The 26,747-nt window shown below is 42.5% G+C and overlaps 2 protein-coding genes and 1 pseudogene across 3 annotated transcripts; all 3 read right to left on the minus strand.

The window, feature by feature from the left end:
• Positions 1-10,567: 10,567 nt before the first annotated feature.
• LOC147898441 (uncharacterized) lies at positions 10,568-11,002 on the minus strand. The gene has a single exon (XM_087379166.1). It carries the CDS (start codon positions 11,000-11,002, stop codon positions 10,568-10,570), a length of 435 nt encoding a protein of 144 aa, XP_087235292.1.
• A 13,207-nt stretch (positions 11,003-24,209) lies between these two features.
• LOC147898442 (uncharacterized) lies at positions 24,210-25,506 on the minus strand (annotated as a pseudogene).
• On the minus strand, positions 25,186-26,055 carry LOC147898443 (ubiquitin-like). Of its 2 annotated transcripts, XR_015541576.1 has the most exons (3): positions 25,786-26,055; positions 25,446-25,588; positions 25,186-25,366 (listed from the first exon to the last, which is right to left on the minus strand). XR_015541576.1 is itself a non-coding variant. In XM_087379626.1 (2 exons), the coding sequence occupies exons 1-2, from the start codon at positions 26,036-26,038 to the stop codon at positions 25,530-25,532; spliced, it is 312 nt and encodes a 103-aa protein (XP_087235752.1). In that variant the 5' UTR covers positions 26,039-26,055; the 3' UTR covers positions 25,186-25,529. The 2 variants fall into 2 exon arrangements, 1 of the variants encoding a protein (XP_087235752.1); XM_087379626.1 differs by having other exon boundaries at positions 25,186-25,588.
• Between the last annotated feature and the right edge of the window lie 692 nt (positions 26,056-26,747).

Consider the following 26,747-nt stretch of genomic DNA (forward strand, 5'->3'; position numbering starts at 1 on the left):
TTGCACAATAGGATATGTAGTAAAGACAAAGGAATTTTACCAATCTGCGCAATAGGATGTGTAGTATCATCACCAGTCTCCAAAAATCCTAGTCTTTCCATTTTCCTTGCATCCTGCATCCATTCTGCATGACCTGTCATGTGGTTTGATGCACCTGAGTCAACATACCACACATCATTGCTTTCTTCTGCACTTGTCATAGAATTGGTCATGTACTACACCATAAAAAGATGCTCATTTCTGTCATCACCCTGTCTACTAGAGGATGCATAATTGCCTTGCTGCAATTTTCCAGTCATGATGTCATTCTACTTTTTATAGTAGTCTTTAACCATATGACCCATTTTACCACAGTAGTAGTATTCAACATTGCTGTTTGCATTTTTGCCTCTCTGCCGTCCACCGCGACCTCTTTGGCTCCCCCTGCCTCTAAAATTACCACGTCCTCCATAGGACTAGTTTTCTTGAATTTGCTGCATATTCTGATTTCTGCCATGGCCTCCAAATTGGCCTGCTCTACCTCTGCCTCTACCTCTTCCAGCATTTGAGTAGAAGACAGCTTCTTTTGAAGTTCCTCTTGAAGAAGATGCACCACCATTTCTCTACTCTTCAGAAATTAGAAGAGCAATCAACTCCTCAAAATAAGGAAAATTCTCACGGACGACAACGGATGTTCGGAATTGTGCATAATCCTTTCGTAGACCATTCAAGGTCATAGAAACTAAATCATCATCTTCCACTAGTGACCCAATAGAAGCAAGTGCATCTGCAATCTTCTTCACCTTCATGTAGTAGTCATTGATGCTCATATTTTCTCTCTGCACATTATGCAACTCTTGCTTGAGCTACATTTTCCTGGCTTGCATATTTGTGCTATACATTTTTGTCAAAGTATCCCACGCCTCCTTCGGCATGCTTGCATCCTGAATATGCACAATCATAGAATCTGAAATATTGATAGACAGCCAGTACATAACTTTTCTGGCTCTCTCATGCCAGCCTTTAAATGCCTGCAACTCCTGTTGATTGGGAACATTAGGAATAACTGGTTCTTGTTCAACTCCAGTAATGAACTCCCAATAGCCTTTTCCCTTAAGGAAATTCATCATTCTAAACATCCATGCTTGGAAGTTATTCTTGTCAAGCTTTTCAGTGACAATCTATGAAAGAGCATCAGACGCCATTATAGAACACTGCAAAATATTCTATCACTGCAAAAAAAAACAACTTCTGCCTCACAAGGGTAAATCTACAAAACTAACAAAAGTGGTATTTGACCACACAATCACTTCTTAGTGACGATTATGCATCAACAGCAATAAGAATGATTCTATCACTCCCAACATCTCTGTGCACAGGCATACAATGTAATTTTTGTGACAACTTTTCACCAACCTGCAGAACAGTGGTTGCATAGTAAAAATAGGGCACTTTTCTAAGTGCTTGCGGAAAACTTCTGCCACCAAAACGGGGCCAAAAATGACCTCAAATCAAAAAAATAATTTCACCTAGTGCTTTGCCCTGTCTCGTAGCATGTACTGCCCTCTCACCACACCACGAAGCACGTCCCAATTTGAGACAATGCACTCTTGCACTTTCCGGCTGTGCTACCTACAGAGATTTGCTCCCAAACTCGAAAAAAAAGGAAAGCAACACTGATCCTCTCACTAGGACACCATGAACTTGGTTTGCTTTCTTGAGCTCCTTACCATGAACCGAGCTCTGATACCATCATGTGAAGAGAGTGGGAGAGAAGGAAGGAGTCTCACTTGCAGCTTTCTCACATACACAATGGGGCAATATACACAAAGGTGGAGGCTGAAAATAGTTTTCCTCTTCTTAGTTGTGAAAGCCAAAAGAACTCTAAGTACAAAAGAATAGGTGAGCCCTATATGTGGGTCTCAAACCAAACTCAGCTAACTAAGATGGCATACTAATTGAGCCACTAACTAGAGTGAGACTAGAGTACATAAAGATAGCTGTCACCCAAGTATTATTAATGGGCGGCGTACCAACCACATCTGTAGCTAACAAGTCAATGACATAAATGTACAACGGTCACCCTGCCATATCACGAGTGGAGCTCGATATCTCAGCATGCCCCACCCTCCTAGTAACCACCAGTGGTCCAAGGTGCTCAAGTTGTAAGGCCCCCATATGAGGAGAAGCCATGTGTGAGCCCGAGACACTGGATGGATTCTAACTTGCATGTCAGATGAGGTCTATCAATGAGACCATTGATGGTAGAAAGGTGATTGTGTGGGAGCCCCTTATTCTTGCTGGGGCCTATGGGCCAATTAGCCCCTAGCTGGGGGGTACCAAGGGGGCCTGGGGCCTATGGGCTAGTTAGCCCCCAGTTGGGGGGTACTAGGGGGGCCATTGGCCCCTTAGTGGGGGTTTGGGGGTGAGAGCCCCCGAGGCAACGGTATAGGAAATATTCCCTAAATATTCCATGGACGACTAGTCAGTTCCACCGACTAGGTTGATTGGTCGGCTCCACCGACTAGGTCGACTGGTCGACTGCACCGACTATGTTGATTTGACTACCACCCTCATAGCTATAAAGAGGCAGCCTCCCCAATCCATTGCATCAAATCAGTTCAGATCAGATCAGATCTTCCAGCTAGTAGCTCTTCACCTAGTATCTATCTAGATCGCCATCTAAGCTTAGCAAAACTCCTTGAAGTGGTGCTATATTTGGCGCTTGAAAGTATGCAATTTCTCATATTTTCTTTGATTTCATGGTGTTCTTCCCTAAATTAAGTTTTCAAATGACCTATTAAGTTGCAACAATATCCTTAATGGATGTATCAAGTGGCCTTATAGTCAAAGCTTATTTGCCTCCCCTTCTAGCCAAGCACAACTGTCAATCTCAAAAAATTCTATCTAATCTCCAAAATTTTTGGAAATACTCTATTCTATCCCCTACTTATGCTCCATCAAATCTAGTATATGTTCTAAATTTGGGAAATTATTGAATATTGGAACCAAAATACTGAGTTCTTTACAATTGCAAAGCCTATGAAGAAGTCTTGAAACCAATCTAGAAGGCAAGTATTATTTCATTTAGGTCCACTGTGGGAGCGCACGGGTGGATGGAGCCATCATCTGTACTACATCAGTATTAAAGGAAAAGTTTGTTCCTCTCCAGTTTGTTGTGTACTCTCTATTCTTTATTCAGTTTATGTTCCACTGTGCCATGTAATTTAACATGGTATTAGAGCCTAGGCGGCTCTAAGGATCAAAGAATAGAAGAGAGGTGAGGGCTTTAACAGCATATAGAGTGATGGCAATAGGAAGTAGCTCAACAGGAAGCAGCTTGAGCTCAACATCTGCTACTGCACCAACAATCTAGGCGTTGAGGATTTGCCCACCAGGCAAGCTAGATGGTATGAACTAGACTCTATGGAAGTTTAAAATTACTACTATTCTGGATTCATATGAGCTTTTGGAGATAGTACTGGGGACTGCTGACCCAAAACCACAAGGAACCCCTGATCCAGCAAATCCGAGGAGTATGATACCTCCTAATGCTGACCTTCTATGAGCTTGGAAATGCAACAATGCAGATGCTGTGTGTGCCCTGGTTATAAGTACTACTGATAGTGTTTTGACCTTGATTGAGCATACATCTAAGGCAATTGTGGCCTGGAACATATTGAAGAGTTGGTATGAGGCACAAAATCAGACAAGGATCCAGAACCTGGAGAATCAGCTCGCAGCTGAGAAGTTTAATGAAGGAGAGACAGCGGAGGTGTTCATAACCGGAATCAAAAATCTGCATGACCAGATGGCTGGTGCTCGGATACAAAAGACTAGCGAAGAGCTAGCTCGATGGTGTCTTCGGATATGTCCACCAAGGTCTGATTGACTGGAAACAGCACTTAACACTCAGGTGGGACCCCAACCATTGTCATTGGAGGACTTTTCTGCTTTACTTATGGAGGAGGAATTGAGGCTTAAAGCTTGAGATGGAGGCAGCAATGGGGATGTTGCATTCTCTGCCACTGCGAAAGGCCAAGGTGGTTCCTCCACCAAAGGTGAGTCCTCTACTAGTGGTGAAAAAAAGAAGGGTGGCAAGAAGAAGTTTCAGGAAGAATGCTTCTACTGCAAGAAGAAGGGCCATATGATTGCAGATTGCCGGGTCAAGAACGCAGATGAAAACAATGGTACCCTAAAGAAGACAGATAAGGGGAAAGAGATAGCTAACACAGTGGAAGCAAAGTTGGATCTATTTCTGGCCATTGAGGAAGAGTGTTCCTCAGTTCAAGAAGCTTCAACCACTGATTCATGGGTGTTAGATAGTGGCGCCTCCTGTCGCATGACCTGCAAGGAGGGTCTATATCGCCTCTATAGGAACCCATCACCGTGATGGTTGGTAATAACGCAAAATGCCTTGTTGAGGGTACAGGTATGGTTTCATTTGATTCTTTAAATGGAGATGTTAAGAAACTATCTAATGTGCTGTATGTTCCACAAATCAAGAGAAATTTGCTATCAGTGGCTTCCATAACTGACCTTGACCATGAGGTGAGGTCTCGGGGGGGTCACTCATCATATGTAACCCTATCACATGAGTTCAACAGAAGGATATTTTTTATTTCTAAAATTTACAGAAATAAATATACATAAGGGACTATTTAAAATAGTTTTGGAAAAAATTTACAGATTTGTATAGAAAAGGGGTACATTTTATTAATGAAAATTTTTGCAGATAAGGGATTTTAAATATAGTCCTTGAACGCACGTGATATAGAGGGTTTATACATAGTGACCCCCCTGAGGGTGAGGTTCAACAAGACAGGAGCAAAAAGTCTGGATAGAGCAGGCAATCTTGTTGTTGGGATGTGCACACTTTCTGAGCAAAAATCTATGAGCAGAAAAGTCCGAGCGATAATTTTTAACACCAACCATGCTTGTATATTTCTCAAAGGAATATACAATTCTTTCTTAATTTCTCATTTATGGAACCATATACTTACTTATTTTTCGTTATAACCCTCATTTTAGAAAACATCATCTATATATGAACAAATAGTGAGCACTTTAGAAACTCCTATAAATACCTCCTTACCATACTCTCTTTTGAGGATTATGGTAATTAAATCAATTAAAAGAGTTTCCCTAATCTTTATCAATCCCGTATTTGAAGCTCTCATATAACAATGTATACCATATTCCTTGGATGAGTAGGAAAAAGATATTGGAAACCTCATACTTGAGGCCATTATAATCGATCATAAATTAATCTCTAATACATTATCAAATATGGGAAGGCAAGGAACGAGTTTTCAAAATATTCCCAATTCTCCAAACCTAAGTACTTTTAAGGAAATGTGGTCTCTATTGAACTCCTTCCTACCATAATATGAATTGGGGAGAAGTAACTCTCATATACATCTTGAAATTTTTACTTTTTATCTTTTATAACTATCAAAAGCATAATTTTAAGCCTTCCATTGCATAGATCGTGAAATTTTGAACATTTTTCCTTTTTACAGCTCCTCAATCTGAGATAAGGAGCAAAAGTTATGACCCCTTCTACGTAGGCTCTCCAAGGGTATTCTGCCGGCGGAATAGGGTTGGGGGGCAAGCTCTTCAAGCCATATTCCTCTAGAAAAATACACTTAGAGGGTTTATTAAAAAAGTATTATATTATTTTCTTAGGTCATCCTGAGGAACTATAAAGAGGATATTTGCTCAAAATTTTATGATCCAACCAATGGTGAAAGGAAAAGAAAGGATTTTTGAAAGTGATAAAATAAGTCACCACTTGGACATTATATATGTATATTATATAAAGGTATATTTATATCTATATCTATTTATTAGTATTTCATATTTACTTACATATTCCTTAAAATAATTTGGATTTTTTTTCTTCCCAAAAATGACTTGAGCCTATATATTTTGACCCCTCCTACCTTTTGTCCGCTCGTCGCTCGGGGGTTTTCGCTTGGAAAATGGAAACCCCCTTGTTGGCACAGGAGTAAGGAGGAACAACCTGTATGAGCTAAGTGCTCTTATAGCCTCCTGGAGTGGGCACAAGCAGACTTTGGCATGAAAGATTCGGCCACATCGGATTTGCAGTGCTGAAGGAGATGCAGAAGCAAGGTATGGTTGCTCACTTACCTGCAGTCGCAGAAATCAAAGAACCATGTGAAGCTTGCATGATGGGCAAGCAACAGAGAAAGGAATTCCCACAAGAAAGCAAGAATAGAGCAAATGCTCCTCTAAAGTTGGTGCATGTTGACTTGTCCGGTAAGATGCCTACATAGGCCTTGGGGGGATCTTCCTATCTTTTATTGATTGTTGACGACTGTAGTAGGAAGATGTGGATGTACTTTCTTCGTGAAAAGGCTCAAGCTTTCGGTAAATTTAAAGAATGTCTACAGCTTGCTGAAAATGAAACAAGGAGAAAAGTGAAGAAAATCAGATCGGATGGTGGTGGTGAGTTTGTTTCTACAAAGTTTGGAGATTTTTGCAAGAGCAAAGGGATCAAGTGACAAACGATGACACCACATACGCCTCAGCAGAATTTGGTTGTTGAATGCCGAATGCAGACCACCATGGAGATGGGGAGGTGTATGTTGAAAGGTGTTGGACTGCCAAACCACTTTTGGGCTGAGGCTATCAATACTACGATTTACATCCTTAATCACAGCTATACAAAGGCGCCCAAAGGTAAAACACCACATGAGGCTTACAACGGTAAGAAGCCATCTATCTCCCACTTCAGAACATTTGGGTGTCAATGCTATGCGCATGTACCAAACAAAGAGAGAAACAAGCTACAACCAGAAAGCACCAAATGTATCTTCTTAGGCTATTGTGATGAGAAGAAAGCCTATGACTTGTATGACCAAGAGGCAAAGAAGATCATAGCGAGCCGCGATGTGGTGTTCAGGGAGCAGCCACATGTAGTGGAGGTAGAGAAGAGCTCTTCCACTTTATCATCAAGCAAAGAGGTAACTCACTATGGACCTATCCCAAGAGCTATAAAGGAGGAGGAAATATCAGATGATGAAGGTATAAGTCACCAACCTATTGTTACACCACTGAAAAAACCATTGGCATGTTGGGTAAGGCAGCTCTATGACCATGATAACTAGATGCCTATGTCTGTTGAGCAACATGCAGAGAGACCTAGGCGGCAGTCTCATAGAATCGAGGAGGAAAGGAGGGCTTTTGCTCACATAGTCAATATGGCCTTGATGGCTGAGATTATTGCAGAAGTAAAGAAGCCTGCGAGTTTGGAGGAAGCACTTGCAGAATGAGATTGAAAACGCTATGCAAGTAGAATATGATAGCATCATGAAGAATGAAACTTGGGAGCTAGTAGATCGACCACCTAACAGAAAGGTTATTGGCACCAAGTGGGTTTGGAAGGTAAAGTACCAGGTCGATGGGACTTTGGAAAAGTACAAAGCCAAATTGGTTGCACAAGGAATTTTGTAGGTTGAAGGGTTTGATTTTTAGGAATCTTTTGCTCCGACTACCAAAATGACCACTATTTGCACACTACTATCAGTGGCTGCTCATAAAAAGTAGCCAGTCTATCAAATGGATGTTAAATCAGCATTCTTGAATGGTGACCTCAAGGAGGAGGTGTACGTGGCTCAGCCACCTGGGTTTGAGGCCCCCCATTTTGAGAACAAGGTATGTAAGCTGAAGAAGGCTCTGTATGGGCTGAAACAGGCTTCAAGAGCATGGTACCAATGGATAGATAAATTCTTTCATAAATTAAATTCAAAAGATGTGCCTCAGATGCTAACTTGTATGTGTACAAGAAAGGTGGAAAATCTGCTATTATTGTTCTATATGTGGATGATCTCCTTATTACAGGTGACTATGAAGACATGATCCAATAGACAAGAAAGGCGTTGAGCACTAAGTTTGAGATGACAGGCTTGATGCACTACTATTTGGGGATTGAATTCTGGCAAGAGCCAGGCACGATCTTCATCTCTCAACAGAAATATGCTTTCATGTGAGTCTATCAAGGGCCAGAACCCACAGATTCAGTTCAAGAAGAGCCACTTAAGGTGGAAGAGATGGAAGAGATTCTCCAACCAGAACAAATTATATATCATATAGAAAACAAAGGACCCAGAGGCAAGGTGATCCGTAGATACCTTGTCAAGTTTAGGAACTATTCGGCACTTGATGGTAAGTGGGTAGATGAGGACTACTTCTCAGAGTATCCTCAAGCTTTACAATTGTATCAAAAAAGCTTTTCAGTTGTCCGAGTGCAAGGAGATAGCTACACCTATGGAGGTAAATGCGAGGTTGTCTATGGAGGATGCCTCACCACCAATAGACATCAGGAGGTACAGGAAGTTGGTTGGCAGTATCATCTATCTGTGCAACACCAGACCGGACATCAGTTTTGCTGTTGGCATTTTGAGCAAGTTCTCCAATAAGCCCCAGGAGAATCATTGGAATGTAGGGATGCAGGTGCTTAGATATGTGAAGGGCACTCTTGATTATGGCATCACCTATGGTACGAACACTTCCTTGGCTGGTCATTGTGACTCAAATTGGGCTGGAGATGTTGATTCCAGGAAATCAGCAGTTTTTGGATATTGTTTCTGTTTAGATTCACGTATCTTCTCTTGGATCAGTAAGAAACAACCAATAGTGGCATTGTCTTCACCGAGGATGAGTACAAGGTAGCATGTTTTGCTGCATGTGAAGCAGTGTGGCTGAGGAGGATCTTATGGCACATGGGAGTGCAAGAGGATGAGGCAACTGTGCTAAGGTGCGACAATCAAAGTTGCATGGCTATTGCTAAAAATCTAGTGTTTCATGCACGCACAAAAGATATAGAGATTCAATATCACTATGTGCGTGATTTGATCGAGGATGGTGGGATAGTGGAATTGGTCTACTATCCAATAGAGAAAGAGAAGGATCAGCTTCAAGGTCATCTTCAGAGACTCGCCGAGAATGTAGTTCACCTATGGGTGGACATTTAGGGGAGGTGTTAGATATGCTCGATGCCCCACCCACTTGGTAACCACCACTGGTCCAAGCTGCTCAAGTTGTAAGGCCCCCATATGAGGAGAAGCCATGTGTGAACTCAGGACACTAGATGGATCCTGACTTGCATGTCAGATGAGGTCTATCAATGAGATCATTGATGGTAGAAAGGTGATTGTGTGGGAGCCCCTTATTCTTGCTGGGGCCTGAGGCCTGGGGCCTAGCTGGCCCCTAGCTGGGGGGTCCTAGGGGGGCCAGCATCCCCTTTGGTGGGGGTTGAGGGGCGAGAGCCCCAGAGGCGATGGTATGGGGAATATTCCTTGAATATTCCATGGATGACTAGTCCGTTCCACTAACTAGGTTGACTGGTCAGCTCCACGGCTAGGTTGACTGGTCGACTCCACCGACTTCGTTGATATGACTACCGCCCGCGACTAGAGGCAACCGAACCATTCCATTGCATCAAATCAGTTCAGATCAGATCAGATCTTCCAGCTAGTAGCTCTTCACCTAATATCTGTCTAGATCACCATCTAAGCTCCACTGTGCAAGTGCATGGGTGGATAGAGATATCATCTGTACTACATCAGTATTGAAGGAAAAGTTTGTTCCTCTCTAGTTTGTTGTGTACTCTCTATTCTTTATTCAATTTCTGTTCCGCTGCTGCGCTACGTAATTTAATAGAAGTAGTATGTGGCTGATTTTGTATCATCATTCAACTGAGCATCAGAGGCTTGATGTGGAACCACTATATCAGGTTCTCCATACCAAGATCCCATCTCATCAAAAATAACATCATGGCAGCTGATCAAAGTCTTCCTAGTAGAGGGATTGTAACACTTATAGCCTTTCCGGTCTTGAGCATAGCCTATAAACACACATTTTTTAGCCTTCGGATCTAATTTTCTCCTCTTCACATCTGGTATATGCACATATGCCAAGCTACTAAACACTTTTAAATGACTGACATCAAGCTTCTGTCGATACAATTTCTCATATGGTGTGAGCATATGAATGCTAGCAATAGGAGTGCAATTCAGCACATACACTGCAGTTGCAAGTGCTTCTGCCCAATAATAATCAAGTTCTTTTCATTCAACATGGCTCTACCAGACGAACCAATCACCCCATTCTTACATGCAGCCACTCCATTCTGCTATGGTATATATGGGCATGTAAGCTCCCGTCTAATCCCATGATAGGCCAAGAAGTCATCAAATTCACTTGAGAGATATTCACCTCCATTATCTGATTTCAAGCATGTGATATATGACCCAAACTCCTTTTCAACATGTTGCTTGAAATGCTTGAAGGTAGGCAGGACCTCATCCTTATGTTTCAAAAAATACAACCATGTATACCGACTAAAATCATCAATAAATGTGACATAATATGGTGAACCTCCCATCGAGGTAGTCTGAGCTGGACCCCAGACATCAGTGTGAATCAACTGCAAGGGTCTATTACTTTCCCGCATATGCCTAGTAAATGGCAACCTGGATTGCTTCCCAAATTGGCATGCAGGACATACGTGCTCCAAAGCATTATACTTAAACTTTAGTAAGCCAACAACAATGCCTTTATGCTACATATTTTTTAGCTTTTGAATATTAATATGACCAATGTGTTTGTGCCAAATTTCCAAGTCTTGAACAACACCCGTACCATGGGTGAACATGGTAGCCTTCAATTTCGGTATGCCTGCATCTAAAATGAACATTCTTCCTTGTCTTTTCCCTTTTGCAATAAGTTTATAGCCATTATCAAATTCTTCAACGAAATAGCCATGCTTATTAAACTGCACCTGCAAGTTTTGCTCAGCCATTTGCCCAACAGACAACAAATTCTTCATGATAGAAGGCACATGCAACACATCAATCAATTTCTTAGTCTGGCCATCATGCATAGCCAAAGGTACAACACCCATATGAGTAATGTCATGCTGAGTATCATCACTGGTGCAAACAGATCCATGCAGTCCAAGAGTCATCTGTTCAAACCACTCACCATGTGGTGTCATATGGTTAGATGCTCCTGAATCTATGTACCACACATCCTCAAAGCCACCATCAGTAGGCTTATGATCTTGTACATATGTCATAGCAAACAACTAGTCTGTGGGTGTGTCATGTGTATGACTTGAAGAAGCAAAATGACCTTGCTGATCTGCCCTTCCTCTCTGATTCGCTTACTTCTTGAAGCAATCCCTAGCAATATGGCCAATCTTCCCATAGTAATGGCATACCTTATCCTTATTGGGCTGATCCACATGGTGAGGTGGCTGCCAATCCCCTCTACCTCGTGATCCAAATCTCCCCCTACCTCGGAGAGATCCTCCTGCTCTATGAGGCTGCTTTTGATTGCTCCAATTATGGGCTTGAACCTGTTATGTATATCTGACATCACCTCTACCATGAGAGGCACTCTTGCCTCTACCACCTCTACCTCTCTAATTAGACTAAAAAACAACATCTCTATTTCTAGAGCTACTAGCATCAGTATTCAGCCCAAGATTGACTTCTTCATGTATCAAAAGGGCAACCAGTTCATTGAAATCCGACATATCTAGCCTCACCAAAATGGAAGTGTTAAAAGACTTATATTTAGGACCAAGTCCATTCAAAGTGACTACAACCATGTCATCATCATCCACAGAAGCATCAAGAGAAGCTAATTGATCATCTATGGTTTTGATTTCAGTCACATACTCCTGTATTGCTCTACCCCGCCTTGACATATTGTTGAACTTTTGCTTCAGCTGAATTTTCCTGGCACTTGTAGTTGTGCCATAATATCTTATCAAGATATCCCATGCATTGTTGGGAGACTTTGCAGTTCGAATTTGCATAACCATGTCATCTGAAATAGATATTGAAAACCATTGAAGCACCCTACGTGCTCTTTCCAGCCAAGCTTTATGATTCTTAACTTGTTTTGCACTAGCATTTCTTTCTGGCAACTAGCAAAAGGTGGCTAGTTTTGGAGTTGTAGGAGCCAGTTTGGGGCTGTTTTTTGATGTTTTACGTGTTAGTGTGGTTTGAAATTTATTGTGTAGCTAGGTAGGAACATTGCTACGTTATTTATGTAGTTGAAACCACCAAAAAAATCACAATAGGGGACCCCAGTTGGTTTTTGTGCAATTAATTAAAATATTTGTGCTGAGTGGGAGGGGGGATTGATGTAATTGCATGCTATGCCACATGGCAAGGTAGCACGTCACTTCTTAAACACCCACTCAGCTGCATTAGAAGAGCATGCAATGCACCACGATGTGGTCTGGACTATGACTGCAAATGCAAATGCACACGATGGCATCCGGCATATAGGTTTGTCTACGGTGAGGATGGAACTTATTGTGTAGCACAGTGATGAGGCTGAAGAGCATGGCCAGGAGTTGCAGTTTGCTAAAAAAGGAGGAGGATCATGAAGGTCAAGCTAAGCAAATTTTGACAAAGCAGGAAGCATCGATTACTGTGGGTGATGGACTGAGGATCACACAGTAAGTAATGGCGGGCATGACTTCTTGGTGGAAGGACATCACGCTTTGATTCTTGGTGTTGATCTGATTTAGCTTTTGTGGAAGGACATCACGCTCATTCTTGGTGTTGCATGAGCAAGCAAAGGTCGCCAAGGACTATGAAGGAAGGTGGAGATCCCAGGATTTTTGAGTTGTGTGACTATAGGAATTGAAGGTGGTGATGTGGATGTGAGTATACTCTCATGAATGTAGAGAAGTTCTTGGAGGAAGCTTATGTCACGATTTTGTGCAGTCGAAAGGGGTGGTGCATTGTCTCATTTGCAGTTGGATTTGTATTTTTGCTAGAAGCATGAAAAGTGTGAATAGGTTGCTTTTCAAAAATATCTAGGTTTGGATGCCAAGAGGCCAAAAGGTGGTATGATCATGTGCAGGGCTCTCAAGCAGCACAACATGCACATGTCGGGATGCTTGGATACTGCTTAAAAGACTTTGGGCAACCTCACTTCAAGAGCGTATCTAAGAATGTTAGTTTTGAGGACTTGCAAGCGAGGATAGAATTGTATGTCAAAAACGGTGCTGATGAGATCAAGAACCGAGTGTGTTTAAGCAGATATTTCTGATCGTTCGTTTATGTTTTGGAAGTTCAAGCTACATTGCAGATTGGGTATGTCTTTGGTAAGAACCGAGTATCTAAGAATGTTAGTTATAACTTGCAAGTGGGGATAGAGTTGTATACCAGATATGATGCTGATGAGATCAAGAATCGAGTGTGTTTAAGCAGTGAAAATATTTTTTATCGTTCGTTTATGTTTTAGAAGTTCAAGATACATTGCAGATTGGGTATGTCTTTGAGAAAATGCCTACTGAAGATGCTACAATCGAGACAATACTATTTGTTTGCTACCTAGGTGATTCCTTACCATGGAAAAGGAATGGATGCAGTGCCTATGGAAGTCGATGATTTCACCATATGCTTTGACATCTAGCGATGTGAGTGCGATATGTTTTTGTTGTGATTCAGCAACAAGCCATCCAAGACTAGACGACCACTTGAAGGGCGTTCTTGATCCACGAAGGTACTATGGTATAACACCATCTCCACTGAGTGCAAATGAGAATGTTCTCCTTGTAAATAAGAGTCGACTGACTGCAAGTCTAGTGGAAAGTGTTGATTCCATCGAGAAACATCGGCATGGGAAGGAGCCAGCGTGCAGTGCTGGTGCGAGACTATCTTCTGACAGTCCTGGTGCTCATCTACTTGAGTTTATTTTTTTGATCGACAACAGACCAAGAGATGGAATACATATTTGCTGACTTTCGTGAAATTTGTGGTTACGTGAGTTGTGTGAAACTTATGGCATTAGTTTTGTAAAAGCGATTTAGGAGATGGAGCTTGAGTTTTGTGAAAGGTATAGCGCCAATGCAAATCCGGATTTAACAAGAAAGTAGGCTGGAAACTGTTGTGAAACTTATCAAAGTTTTGTCGAGCTAATTTTTGAATCTGGATGTAATCTCAATATGAAATAAAGGAGAGAAATATTCTCTACCTCGTTGCGTTTGATGCAAAATTTATGACGCTCGATCAAGAAATTAATCTAAGTTGTCTTAGGATAATTGATTCTTATGAATAAATTCAATTAATTAATTAATTGATGCAAGCACAAGAGCGATTATGCTCACAGAGTCAATAGTGGTCACATTAGAGCTACCTTATCGAAGGAACTTGACATGACAATAGTGGTACAAACTTTTAAAAATCATAACACCCTTAAAATTTATTTTTATTTTTTATTTTTTTTTGTTGTGTAGACATTTGGAATATCATCGTGACAACATTGTTTCTAACCTACCCAATTGACCTCTAGCCAAACACATTGATTGATTTTACAATGCCCTTGTTTGCCACCTGACCACCCTAAAAAATAATGAAAAAAACATATCATCACATGGATATTCGTATTTTCATCATGACAACATAATCTACAACTACCACTTTGACTAGCAGCAAAATTTCTTGACACTACCAACTGTCTAGCACTTGACACCACCTAAAAATAACTTGTTTAATATCATTTCATGGACATTCTTGAGTGACTCAAAGTTTGTCAATTTTACACTTGATTCCTAGCTAGTTTCACCTCTTCCCAACATAAAGCTGGCTAAGGACATATCATTAAGAAGACATGCAACATCAACATAATTTATTAAGGTGTGTGGAAAAACGTTTTGATAACATAGACCACCGACATACCACCGTGGTGCACATAGCATTCATGTGAAATGAGACCAATTCAAGGAGAATTAGCTAGTCTAGCCACCAGTTTGATGATTAGCGTGACCTTATTTGGCAACTTAGACCATCGAGCTAGCAATGGGTTAAATGGATGCCTATAGGCAAGTGACACGCATGCATGCATGCATACATACATACATACATACATGTAAGAAAACAATACAACGTCTGTGCTCAACAGATAACAGGATCTCGTATGCAAGAGAGAAAAGCTGATAGTATCTCGATAGTATGGAGAATCAAAAATTTGATTACTGTGAAACTGATACAATAGATGGCGCTTCCTCCCAGCCGTGCGCTCCTGTGTGAGAAGCTTCGATGGCGTGCTGGAGATAGTAGAGGACGGAGGCTAGATGCTAAGGAATCCGGGTTGTTGTAGTTAGTGATGATTATGGGCTTCATGGGCTTGCTCTTATATAGCCACTAGTCGTAGTCGGTTAGACCCAATTGGGAGACCAACCAAGTCCCCCCAAAATGGCCGACTGGAGGTCGGTCCCGAAATAGGCCACCAACCACACGTTAGAACCGTGGCGCAAAATAGAGCAACTAACCTACGGATCTCCGTTTGGCCCAGAGCCATCGTGGATCATCTGGGGCTCCAAATGGGCCCCGCAACCCGAGAGTGGGCTGCCTCGAGAAATGCTCCATCTACCCTAAGTGCGGTCAGTCATGGGATGCCTTCCCGCACTTGCATGTAGCCTAGTTGGCAGTGTGCCAACTCTATCTGAAGCTGTCCAACCATCAGGCCACACATGGCCCCCATCTAGTGTCCAAACGAGGACCTACCGGATAACCGAGCTACTCAAAAGCCTTCTCCTCATATGGGGGGCTTACAAGTAGAGTTAGTTGGTTCTTGCGTAGTTACACGAGAGTGGAGCATTGATATCTAGCACCCCCCCTCAATGTCCCTGAACTTACTTTTTCGGCCCAATGCCAAGTCGATGAAGATGCCTCTCCAACAAGTCTCTTCCAAGAGCCTTTGTGAAGATGTCCGCAGCATTCTCAGTAGTCGGACAGTACACCAAGTCGACCTCTCCATCCATGATGAGCTCGCGTACAAAGTGGTATTGAATCTCAATGTGTTTTGTGCGAGCGTGGAACACAAGGTTCTTGGCAATTGCCATGCAACTCTGATTGTCACATGATAACTGCGTTGGCTTGTTCGTTCTGCACTGCACCCATGTCCCCTAAAATCCTCCTCAACCACAGTGCCTCACAAGAAGCAAAACATGCAGCCTCGATAGAAGAAAGAGCAACTGTAGGTTGCTTCTTGCTGACCCATGACACAGCTCCAGATCCAAGTGAGAAACAGTAACGTGTCACTGATCTCCTACTATCCACGTCTCCTGCCCAATCCGAGTCACAGAATCCGGTCAAGATGTTGCCCTTGGTATAGGTGATGCCATAATCAAGTGTGCCTTTGATGTATTTCAGCACACGCATCCCTGCCCTCCAATGGTTCTTATTGGAAAACCTGCTTAGTACACCAGTCGCAAAACTAATGTCCGGCCATGTGTTGCATAAGTAAATCAAACTGCCCACAAGCCTTCTGTACTTCGCTTCGTCCACTAGTGGTGATGAATCCTCGTTTGAGAGTTTCACATCAACCTCCATAGGGATGCCAACTGTCTTGCACTCAGCCATGCCAAATGCCTTCAGTATCTCTCCAGCATACTTCAGCTATGAGATGAAGATCTGTTTTGGCTCTTGCCAAACTTCAATCCCCAAACAAAAATGCATCAGTCCGAGGTCTGTCATTTCAAACCCTCTTCCTAGCAACTACTTTGTTTGCGAGATCTTCTCTTTAAGGTTCCCTGTTATGACAAGGTCATCCACATAAAGTACCATGGACATACACCTGCCTCCTTCTCTGTAGATATACAAATTTTCATCAGATGGGCTCCTCTTGAACCCATTTTGTAGAAAGTAGGCATCAATCCACTGGTACCGCGCTCGTGGGGCCTGTTTCAGCCCGTAAAGTGGCTTCTTTAGTTTACAGACTTTACGTTCTGAACCGGGGATCACAAAACCTGGTGGTTGTTCCATGTATACCTCCTCCTTGAGATCTCCATTCAGAAAGGCAGATTTTACATCCATCTGAGACACAGGCCAACTATGCTATGCTGCTAAAGCCAAAACACTGTGAATTGTGGTTAGTCGAGTTGTGGGAGCAAAAGTATCCTGATAATCAAAACCATGTACCTATGCGAATCTTTTTGCCTTTAGCCGAGCCTTGTACTTATCCAACGTGCCGTCGGACTTGTACTTGGTCTTGTACACCCACTTGGTGCCAATTACCTTGTCTTTTGGTGGTCGATCCACCAGGTCCCAAGTGTTGTTCTTCATTATGGAGCCATACTCCGACTGCATAGCCTCCATCCACCTATCATCGCCTTGTGCTTCTTCAAGACACTTGGGTTCTTCAGCACGTATCACCTCTGTTATCAAAGCGTAGTTGACCAAGTGTTCCTGCGCCCTTCTTTGCTTCTGTAATCTCTTGGACCGGCAGTGTTCGGATGGTTCCTCCTCAATGGCTGGAGGTTCTCTACCGTCTAAAAGCTGCTTTACCCACTTCAGGAATGGCCGTTGCCCTTGTGGTTCTATAGGCTCTTCTTCCTCTTCTTTATCTTGAATCCTCCCAAGCACCGTTGGGGGAGTTCGATCTGCTGTTGGTGGTTGTACTTGATGGATATCCTGGTCCTAGTTGTCTGGGAAGGAAGCATCCTCCTCCAATTGATGCGGCCGTTTTGAGAAGACCACATCGGGACTTACTTTTACCTTCTTGGTAACAAGATTATAGAGACGGTAACCCTTCGCCTCTTCACTGTAGCCCAAGAAAATACACTTTCGACTCTTCGGTTTCCATTTGGTCCGGTTAGCATCAGGGACATGCACAAAACAATCACATCCAAAAACTCTGAAATGTGCAGCTGAAGGTTTCTTACTAGAAAAAGCTTGCAGTGGAGTCATCCCGTTCAGAGCCCTCGTGTAGCTATGATTTAGAATGTGAACTGTCGTGTTACATGCTTCAGCCCAGAAAGTCTTTGGCAAATCTTTCCCTTTCATCATACTCCTACCCATTTTGCAGATGACGCGCATCTTGCGCTTTGCTACTCCATTTTGTTGTGATCTATGTGGCGGGGGTTTCTGCCTCTTGATCCCATGACTTTTGCAGTAACTTTTGAATTCACTTGATGTGAACTCACCACCTCTGTATGATCTCAACTTCTTCACCTTCCTCCCCGTTTCTTTCTCGACCATTACATGTCATTCTTTGAACTTACTAAAAGCCTCATCTTTAGTCTTCAAGAAGTATATCCATATCCTTCTACTGTAGTTGTGGATCAGCATCATGAAGTAGTAGGAACCACTCAAAGCTTTCGTCTCCATCTTTTCGCAAAGGTTCGTGTGAACGAGGAGCCTTTGCCCTATTGGCCTCTTTAGGAAAGGGCTGCCGATGCTGCTTGCCCATCATGCAAGCTTCATATACATCGGGCAGATCTGTATATTCTGGTAGGTCTGCAATCATTCCACTTTTATGCATCTCCTTTAAAGAACTAAGTTTTAGATGACCAAACCTCTCATGCCACAGCTTAGTGTTGTTCACATCGCTCGAGCACTAAAAGCTGAGAGTTCGTAGATGTTGTTGCGCCATGTACCTTTACCAATGACCTGAAGATCCAAAATCTGTGTGCCATTCTTATCGAAGTGAACTTTGAGGTCCCGATTCGTGATCACAGAAACAGATAACAAGTTCCTCTTGATATCTGACACATAAAGAACATCGGACAACTATTTTACAACTCCATCTGACTTGAGAGCAATCAAACCTTTTTCTTTTACTGGACATTTTGCATCATTGCCGACTGCTACCAGGATGTCATTCCCTACAGGATGTAGAGAGGTATACCACTCCTTCCGACTGGTCATGTGGCGCGATGCACCACTGTCAATACATCCGCAGGTACATGAATTGCCTCCATGCAAATCTCCTCAATTGCTACGAACAGTTCTATTGGTACTGCTTGCGCGCTGTTGCTGGACTCTTTCTTTACTCCGTTCTTCTCATCTGCAATCTTCTTCCGGCACTCATTCTGCTTGTGCCCTGCCTTGTTGCAATAGAAGCACTTGATCTTATTCTTTCTCTTTTTATCATCAGAAGAAGATGGATTACCAGAGTCCTTACCCTTACCTTTCTTTGATCGAGCCGAGAAGGCCGAATCTTCTCCAGTCCTTGTCTTTTGACGCATCTCCTCCTCCAGAAGCATTGCACTGAAATCCTCAAAGTTGAGGGGCAGATCTCTGTTCTGTGTATTCAGCGTCGTAACAAGACCGTCGTACTTTGGTAGGAGAATCCATATGCACCTTTGTGCTAGATTCTTGCTGGTGATGGTGATGCCAATCGCAGTCATCTGATCGCGCAGATTCTTCACCCTGGTGATGAACTTCTCTGTCGTTTTAGACTCAGACAGTTTCTCGTTCGTGAGTTGAGTCTCCAGATTTTGAATCCATGTCTTATTCGTGGTCTCGTACTAATTTTTCAAGACCGTCCATGCCTCCTCCGCTGTGGTGACATGTTGAATTAACGCCATGACAGAATCACTTACACTGCAGACGACAGAACACATGCATCTGCATTTCTTCTTGTCCACGCGAGAATCTCATTCGCAGCTGATACTATCTGTTGTCCTGCATTGGCTGGATTCGGTCTCGCAACTGACTTCACGTTCACCCCAGTAGCAGTATCCCAAAGCTCGTATGCGCTTAGGATGGTCTTCATCTTGAACTTATAGAATGGATAGTTAATGCCGTCCAACTTTTTGCTTTCGCCGAATGGTGGGATTCGCAGTCTTGCGGGCTGGGCCATCTCTCACAATATGCTCGCAAACAGAAACACACTGCCAAATCTTCTTGCTAGAGCCTAAGCTCTGATACCATGTAAGAAAACAATACAATGTTTGTGCTCAACAGATAACAGGATCTCGTATGCAAGAGAGAAAAGCTGATAGTATGGAGAATCAAAAATTTGATTACTATAAAACTGATACAATAGATGGCATTGCCTCCTAGCCATGCGCTCTTCTATGAGAAGCTTTGATGGCATGCTGGAAACAGTAGAGAACGGAGGCTGGATGCTAAGGAATCAGGGTTGTTGTAGCCAGTGATGATTATGGGCTTCACGGGCTTGCTCTTATATAGCCACCACTCGTAGTCGGTTAGACCCAACAATTGGGAGACCGACCCAGTCCGCCCAAAACGGCCGACTAGAGGTCGGTCCCGAAATAGGCCACCAACCACACGTTAGAACCGTGGCACAGAATAGAGTAACTGACCTATGGATCACCGTTTGGCCCAGAGCCATTCAGGATCATCTGGGGCTCCAAACGGGCCCCGCAACCCGAGAGTGGACTACCTCGAGCAATGCTCCGTCTACCCTCAGTGCAGTCAATCATGGGATGCCTTCCTGCACTTGCATGTAGCCTAGTTGGCAGTGTGCCAACTCTATCTGAAGCCGTCCAGCCATCAGGCCACACATGGCCCCATCTGGTGTCCAAACCAGGACCTACTGGATAACCGAGCTAGTCAAATGCCTTCTCCTCATATGGGGGGCTTACAAGTAGAGTTAGCTGGTTCCCGCGTAGTTACACGAGAGTGGAGCATTGATATCTAACAATACATACATACATACATACATACATACATACATACATACATATATACATACATTCATATATATATATATATATATATATTTGTATGTATGTATGTATGTGTATATGTATATGCATATGCATATGTATATGTGTGTGTGTGTGTGTGTGTGTGTGTGTATATTTGTATTTATGTATGTATGTATGTATGTATGTGTATATGTATATGTATATGTATATGTATACATGCATACATACATATACATATACACATATATTGGCAAGCTGTGAAGCATGTATCTCGTTATTTTCAAGGTACATGGTCATATGGATTGTTACTTCCGAAGGGGGGTGACATGCTTAGAGTGATTTTGATTGGGTTGGTTACTTTGATCCTCAACAATCCACTAGTGGCAATTGGTTCTTTCTTGGACATTCGTGTGTTTCATTGTTGACTAAGAAACAGTTTATGATGGCTACATCGTCATGTGAAGGAGACGGTTACCTCATCATGTAAAGTAGAGTATAAGGTAGCTTTCATGATAATATGCAATGTGTTTGACTGGGGAGATTGCTTCCAAATCTTCATGGAAAACACAAGACATCGACTCCAATCCTCACTAATAGTCTAAGTGCATGGATGAGTTAGGGTCTTGTCATGTTGACTAAACTCTTGTACTTTGGTTCGCTCATTTTAAATACATCACATTGTTGCTACTTCTATTGCTTCCAAGCTCCCATTTTGCTAGAAGGAAGGGACAATGAGATGGAGTATGGAGAGATCCCCAACATCACCCCACCTATGCTCCAACTATAGCATTTCCCCATCCCACCATCTCCTTATGTAATGGTCACCTCCTATAATGGCCATTGGTTGAAGGCATACCATAGCCTACACCAAAGATGGGCTATGTGACAATGCTCCAACAAACACCAACAAGAGTGCACATGGAGAATTAGGCTTACGAGCTCTATGAAATAGAGTTATATTTGGAGGATAAACCAAAGGACACCCAAGAGTGCATTTAAGAGGTGAAAAAGGCTCATCCCCAACTAAGCAAATAAGTGGAAATTTTGGCTTTAAAAAATGTACAGAAACCCAACAAGGTGTGTGGAAGGAAAATGAAGGCTTAATCTCTATAATCAAGGCATCAAGGGTAGAAGAACATCTTCTCAAGCTAAATGTATGAATGGAGAGATGGATGCCAAGGCTAAAGAACAAAACTCCTATACAAGGACATTGACAAGCTAAATAATCTAGATACTTCATTGAATGCAAAAGGTCCACCCATCTGTACCACCTTCTACTCTGGAAACCAAATGGCCTGTGAAATGAAGCTAAGGAAGAACATTGCTCAAAGATCAATAGACAATCCAAGGCACACAACCAGAGGACAAAAGATGAGTCATAGGCAGCCAAGAGGTTGCAAAAGGCTCATGAGAGAATACTAACATCATACTCGACAATGATAAGTTTGGAAGATACGAACTCCCAATAAATAGCATGGGCAATACCGTGAATCAAGTAGTGCATCAAGAGTTTCATCATTGATCATCTACAATATGATTGTATTTGTCACTAGCAAGGTCCCATAAATAAACTAATGACCCTCATGCTCCATTTATCATGACAATAGAGGAACCCCTTCGATTTGGCGTTCATGGTGGGTGTGTCAAGACAACACAACAAAGGTGGCAAGTCATATTTTTTGAGATATCCCAATAAGGATTCCCATAGCATATGTCCACCTATCCCAATAAAATGCGATCCGCGAATTGAACCAAATTTTCCTATCTTGCAATTTTTCCCCTCTGCTAGCCCAAGGGGACAAAGATTCCTCTTTGACAAAATACTTCAAGATCACCTCTCTAACCTCCGACAAAACCCTTGACTTTTGCAAAGTCAATATTGCAAAATTTGACAGATCTAGATCGTTTTCTTCTAGACTAGGATGATTTCCACTTAGGAAACCTATACACATGTATCCATAGTATGTAAACCACTAGAAAGCATGATGTTCTAAACCCTAAACACTTATATCAAGGCTACACGTGTTCCTTGCCTGGGACAATGTTACCTCAAGCTATTGCACAAAGACTTCTTAGCAAATGCATTTTAATATCCTGTTTATGCATGTTGATTCATACATAATACTACACAAATCCTCATCGCAAAAATGTCATTTATTATGCTTTATGTAAATTATTTCCTTGAAACAGGATCAAATGATAACGTTATCGATCAAGCCAAGCATTCGTAGATATGATTAAAAATAGTAATTTGATTAAAAATGCATTCGTAGATATGTATTCCACATGTGGTGCATGAGCTTCCGTCTTTCTTCACGTCCCTCTCTACTTCTAAATCCCTTCACTTCTCCACCAACCAATAGAGCTCATCATCATGCATCAGCCAGGGGTAGAATGGGGAAGCAGTAGACTGTTGCAACATGAGGGTCTCTCCTGAGATGCAGTCAGCTTCATGTGCATCTTGAATGCCTGCAGTAGCTTAGGAGCACTTGATAACGGTGAAGAAAATAATGCTAAGATTGTAAGACGGGTGGTTGGGAATAAATATTGTGCTTGAAACTAATTTGGTAGATATGTACTAACGTGCTGCACTTGAATGTCTGATGAGCACCTGTCCGGAATCCAGTCTCTTGGTCTGCATTATTGTAAGATATGCCCTACAAGGGCAAGACAAGGAAGCAACAGTGAACCACAAGTGTTTGACAAGGTTCTTGTGTGGGTTGTAATGTTTTCATAGCCGGATGGGTTGTACTGATGGTATCTAGAGCATGTTAATACTTCCATACTTGGGGTACTTACGAAGGGAATGTAAATGCCTGAGGCAGTAGATAGCACACAATAGTGGGGCAGCATGTAGGGAGTGTGAATGACAGGCCAGCATTGCCTGGCAGCATGAGCAACAGGGGCTGTAACAAGAAGCAGCACCAGGAGCCATGTGTGGACTTTAATAGGCCACACATAGCATCAACTGAATGCTGCCTTCTCTGGCTGTGAACTTTTAGCCTAGCTCTGAACATGAGGTTCAGCAGGCAGTAGGAAGGCATGAACGAACAGATCTGTTGCTGCTATTGGAGGAAGGGGACTAGTAAACATCTAGCTGAAGGCTGAATTCGGCACAGCTTTGGGCACTGAAAGGGTGAATGATTTGGGATCCCTATTTACAGGACAGGGCTGCTGCCCCAACGAAGAGCCCAACCAAGCCAGTCTCAGTCCCTTGCTGACCTACCAAGCTGGTCTTCCAGTCAGATGCAAAACCTAACTTCATCCTTTTGGCATGTGTCACGTTGTTGAAAAACCCTTTTCATAGCTCATTGCAAAATTTCATAGTATTCTATCAATTTACACACGTAAGGTGCTATCCTTCTGTCTCCACACTTTGATCTCACAAATGTAAAGGGTCAGCCAAAATGTTTCTTTTATCACATTCGGCATACATCCTACCGATACATTCTTGCTCAAGCAAACTTTCTTCAAGATGCAAAGACACTTTACTATATTAGCAAAGAGGCTCTCAAATTACATCAATTATAAACAGTTTAGTGCTTCCTCACCCTCTCCATCTTTCCATAGCCAACAACTATTGCATTCCAGAGACAACATTGGAATCGAATCAAGCATCTATTGTGTCTCTACGAGTGCACTACATTTGGCGTACATATCCACCAACATAATGCCAAGAACACTACCTTAATGACAACATCCACTGTTTTGCCACCAATTCAAGACAATTGATTATATGAACTGCCAAACAATTTAAGTAAAATAGCATGTTTGTGACAGCCTGTTTCTGTAGTCACAGTGGAACTCCTGAAATTGCCTTTAAGAGAACTCTTGAAGCTGTACCGTAAGATAGGTTCCAAAGTTGGGTTACAGAAGAGGCCTTCTTGCCCTATGATTGGTTTTGTGATCAACACTGCTAAGCCATGAACTACTGACTTGACTATCTGCGACGAAAACGTCCCAACAGCTTTGAGAGTCCTTTTGGCTTCTTCTTCTTCTTTTGTTCAGAAATAGTGTTTGCACCTTTCAAGAGTGGCGATCCATCATTCTTCACTTTTCTCCTTGGATGCCAAACAAAAATTCTCTAGCAGCTCCAATACAGTCTGTTGCAGCACATATAGATCAAGCATGACCACCCCTTCAAGTAGCCTTTGATCCTCTGTGGCGCCTCTAAAAACCACACCTAAAGGAAATTTCACTTGGAAATCTGGATCACCAACTCTTGTATAGTTCCTCGGACTGAAGTCCACATCTTGAGTGAACCTGTCTTTCCCTTTTCTGCGCTCCATGAATCTTAATTGCACGTCTTATTTCACTCCTTTGTTCTCATCCTTAAGGAGTGCCACCTTGACACCATAAGCAATCTCTGCTCCACCTTGTATGGTCCAGTTAATCAATTCTCCTTGTAGTACATTAGCTGACTCATTTGCATAAGCTATCTCACCAATAGAGGGCAGAATTCTATGCATGGATTTTCGAGGCTGCACAGAAAAATCAGGTTCCTTGTGTAGACCACCAGGTAAAATGATCCTTGAAGATCCCATCAACTGAATCATTGTGCTGACAGGTTCCTGAATCAGAAGAGCGGCTTGCTCCACTAGTAATGTGGTGAACCATGATGCAATGGCTTCATGTAAAAAGGAGGGATCTCCATATACTGCTCCACTTTCAGAATCTGTGAATTGGAAGGCAATGCGCCCGCTGCTTTCTTGCTTTTGATACCAGTGCTCAAATGCTATGAATGAAACACTTGGATGAATAACTTAAGGTCCTGAATCTTTTTCAGATTTGACAGCATTCTCATAAGACATGATTGCATGCTTTAGACCTTTGTTGAGTTAATCATATGAAACTTTTCTTCTGTGCGCTTCGGTCTGTCCACCCCAAACCTGGGCCTTCAAGCCACGGAAGGCCAATTGTTGGTTGTAAGAGCTGCAAGAAAACAAAACTTTCAGTACATGGCAAATTCATGTTATCGAGTAGGATTGAGTCGTATCTCGACATGTCTTACATGTTAGGTTTGTCAAGATCTTTCAAGTACTGATCGAGGATATCCTCTTCAAAGTCCTCATGGTAGGTTGATCTGGTTTGGATTTCATTTGCACCATTGCAGCGCTTCAGTTTCATGAGTTCGGCAGGTTAGGTGCTCATGACCTTGCAACACAGGCAAAGAGTCAAGGCACAAGCCATCGAAAAACTAAAACATCCAAAAGGCAAGCGCTACCAAAGCAACGTAAACCAAAGACCAAAGAATTGTTTCCTCAACGCATCCATAAACTGTCATGTAGACTGGGAAAACTGTGGACATTTAGGAAACCGATAATCGACGGAACTTGCAATCCTGAAGCAACCTTGAGTCCCGAGGATGCGGAGACCGGACTCTTTATTGATCAGCACAAGGTGGAGAGTGGAATCTTTTTCAATATGGTAATCACCAAGGGTCGAGCAATCATCAAGCTGCTTCCCCGCAAAGATGAGGCCCTGCTGGTTAGGCGGGGTGCCTTCCATATCCTGGATCTTGGCCTTAATCATGTCGATGGTTTCCGAGCTCTCCATATTCAAAGTTATGACCGTGCCTGTCAGCTTCATGACGAAGATCTGCATGACGATAGACTCCTATGATCTTGAGTAGTAATGTCATTGTGAAGTTCTTTAAAAGCTTTTAATAGATTGTACATTATAAAGAGGTTTTTAAATTTCATAAGAAACTTTTTCATATTTCACATACATACATAAAATGCCTTGGTCCCTACAAGAGAGAAATCCATTGGTGGGGCAAATAGTTTGCCAATTGTTGACATAGACATCATAAGCGATGCAATCCCGCACAGGTTCGCTTTTGAGGGAAAAGTCTTAGTGAAGTATGGGACTTTCAAGGCGAAGAATGCGACGTACGCAACAAGGCTATTGGCTGACCTCACTAACATGAACAATTGCCAAACCATCACACTGGTGGTTCCTCATAGCTTCGTTGACCAATACAAGCATATCTTGGTGCCTGATTCCTTCTATAGGATTGAAGGTGCATCCCCCCACAAGCGAGGTCAAGGCGAAGGTGGAAGTTGCCAATTTTCACTCCATGTAGATGCAACCACAAGCATTTTGAAGGTAGAGCTGTTTGATGGTACTCTTCGTTTGGTGTCTGAAACTTCTATATCTTTCTTTGTCCCATTTGGAATAGAGTCGTTCACAACAAAGAAAGGCACCATCTCCATAGTTGTCGGCACTATAAGCTTTGTTCATCAAAGTTGACCGAAACGGTGGTTCAGATCAAATAGTCATAGCAAATGGGCCACGAAATGAAGATCGAGCA

This window comes from Dipteris shenzhenensis, chromosome 9 (genome assembly GCF_047967505.1).
Source record: "Dipteris shenzhenensis isolate YYH24624 ecotype China chromosome 9, Dip_SZ_1.0, whole genome shotgun sequence".
NCBI classification, from domain to species: domain Eukaryota; kingdom Viridiplantae; phylum Streptophyta; class Polypodiopsida; order Gleicheniales; family Dipteridaceae; genus Dipteris; species Dipteris shenzhenensis.

Coding starts and splice junctions, on each gene's coding strand:
- LOC147898443 (XM_087379626.1), bottom strand. CDS start 26,038: ATGCAGATCTTCGTCATGAAGCTGACAGGCACGGTCATAACTTTGAAT. Junction 25,589..25,785: donor CCGCATCCTCGGGACTCAAG/GTTGCTTCAGGA, acceptor CTGTGTTGCAAG/GTCATGAGCACCTAACCTGC.
- LOC147898441 (XM_087379166.1), bottom strand. CDS start 11,002: ATGACACCACATGGTGAGTGGTTTGAACAGATGACTCTTGGACTGCAT.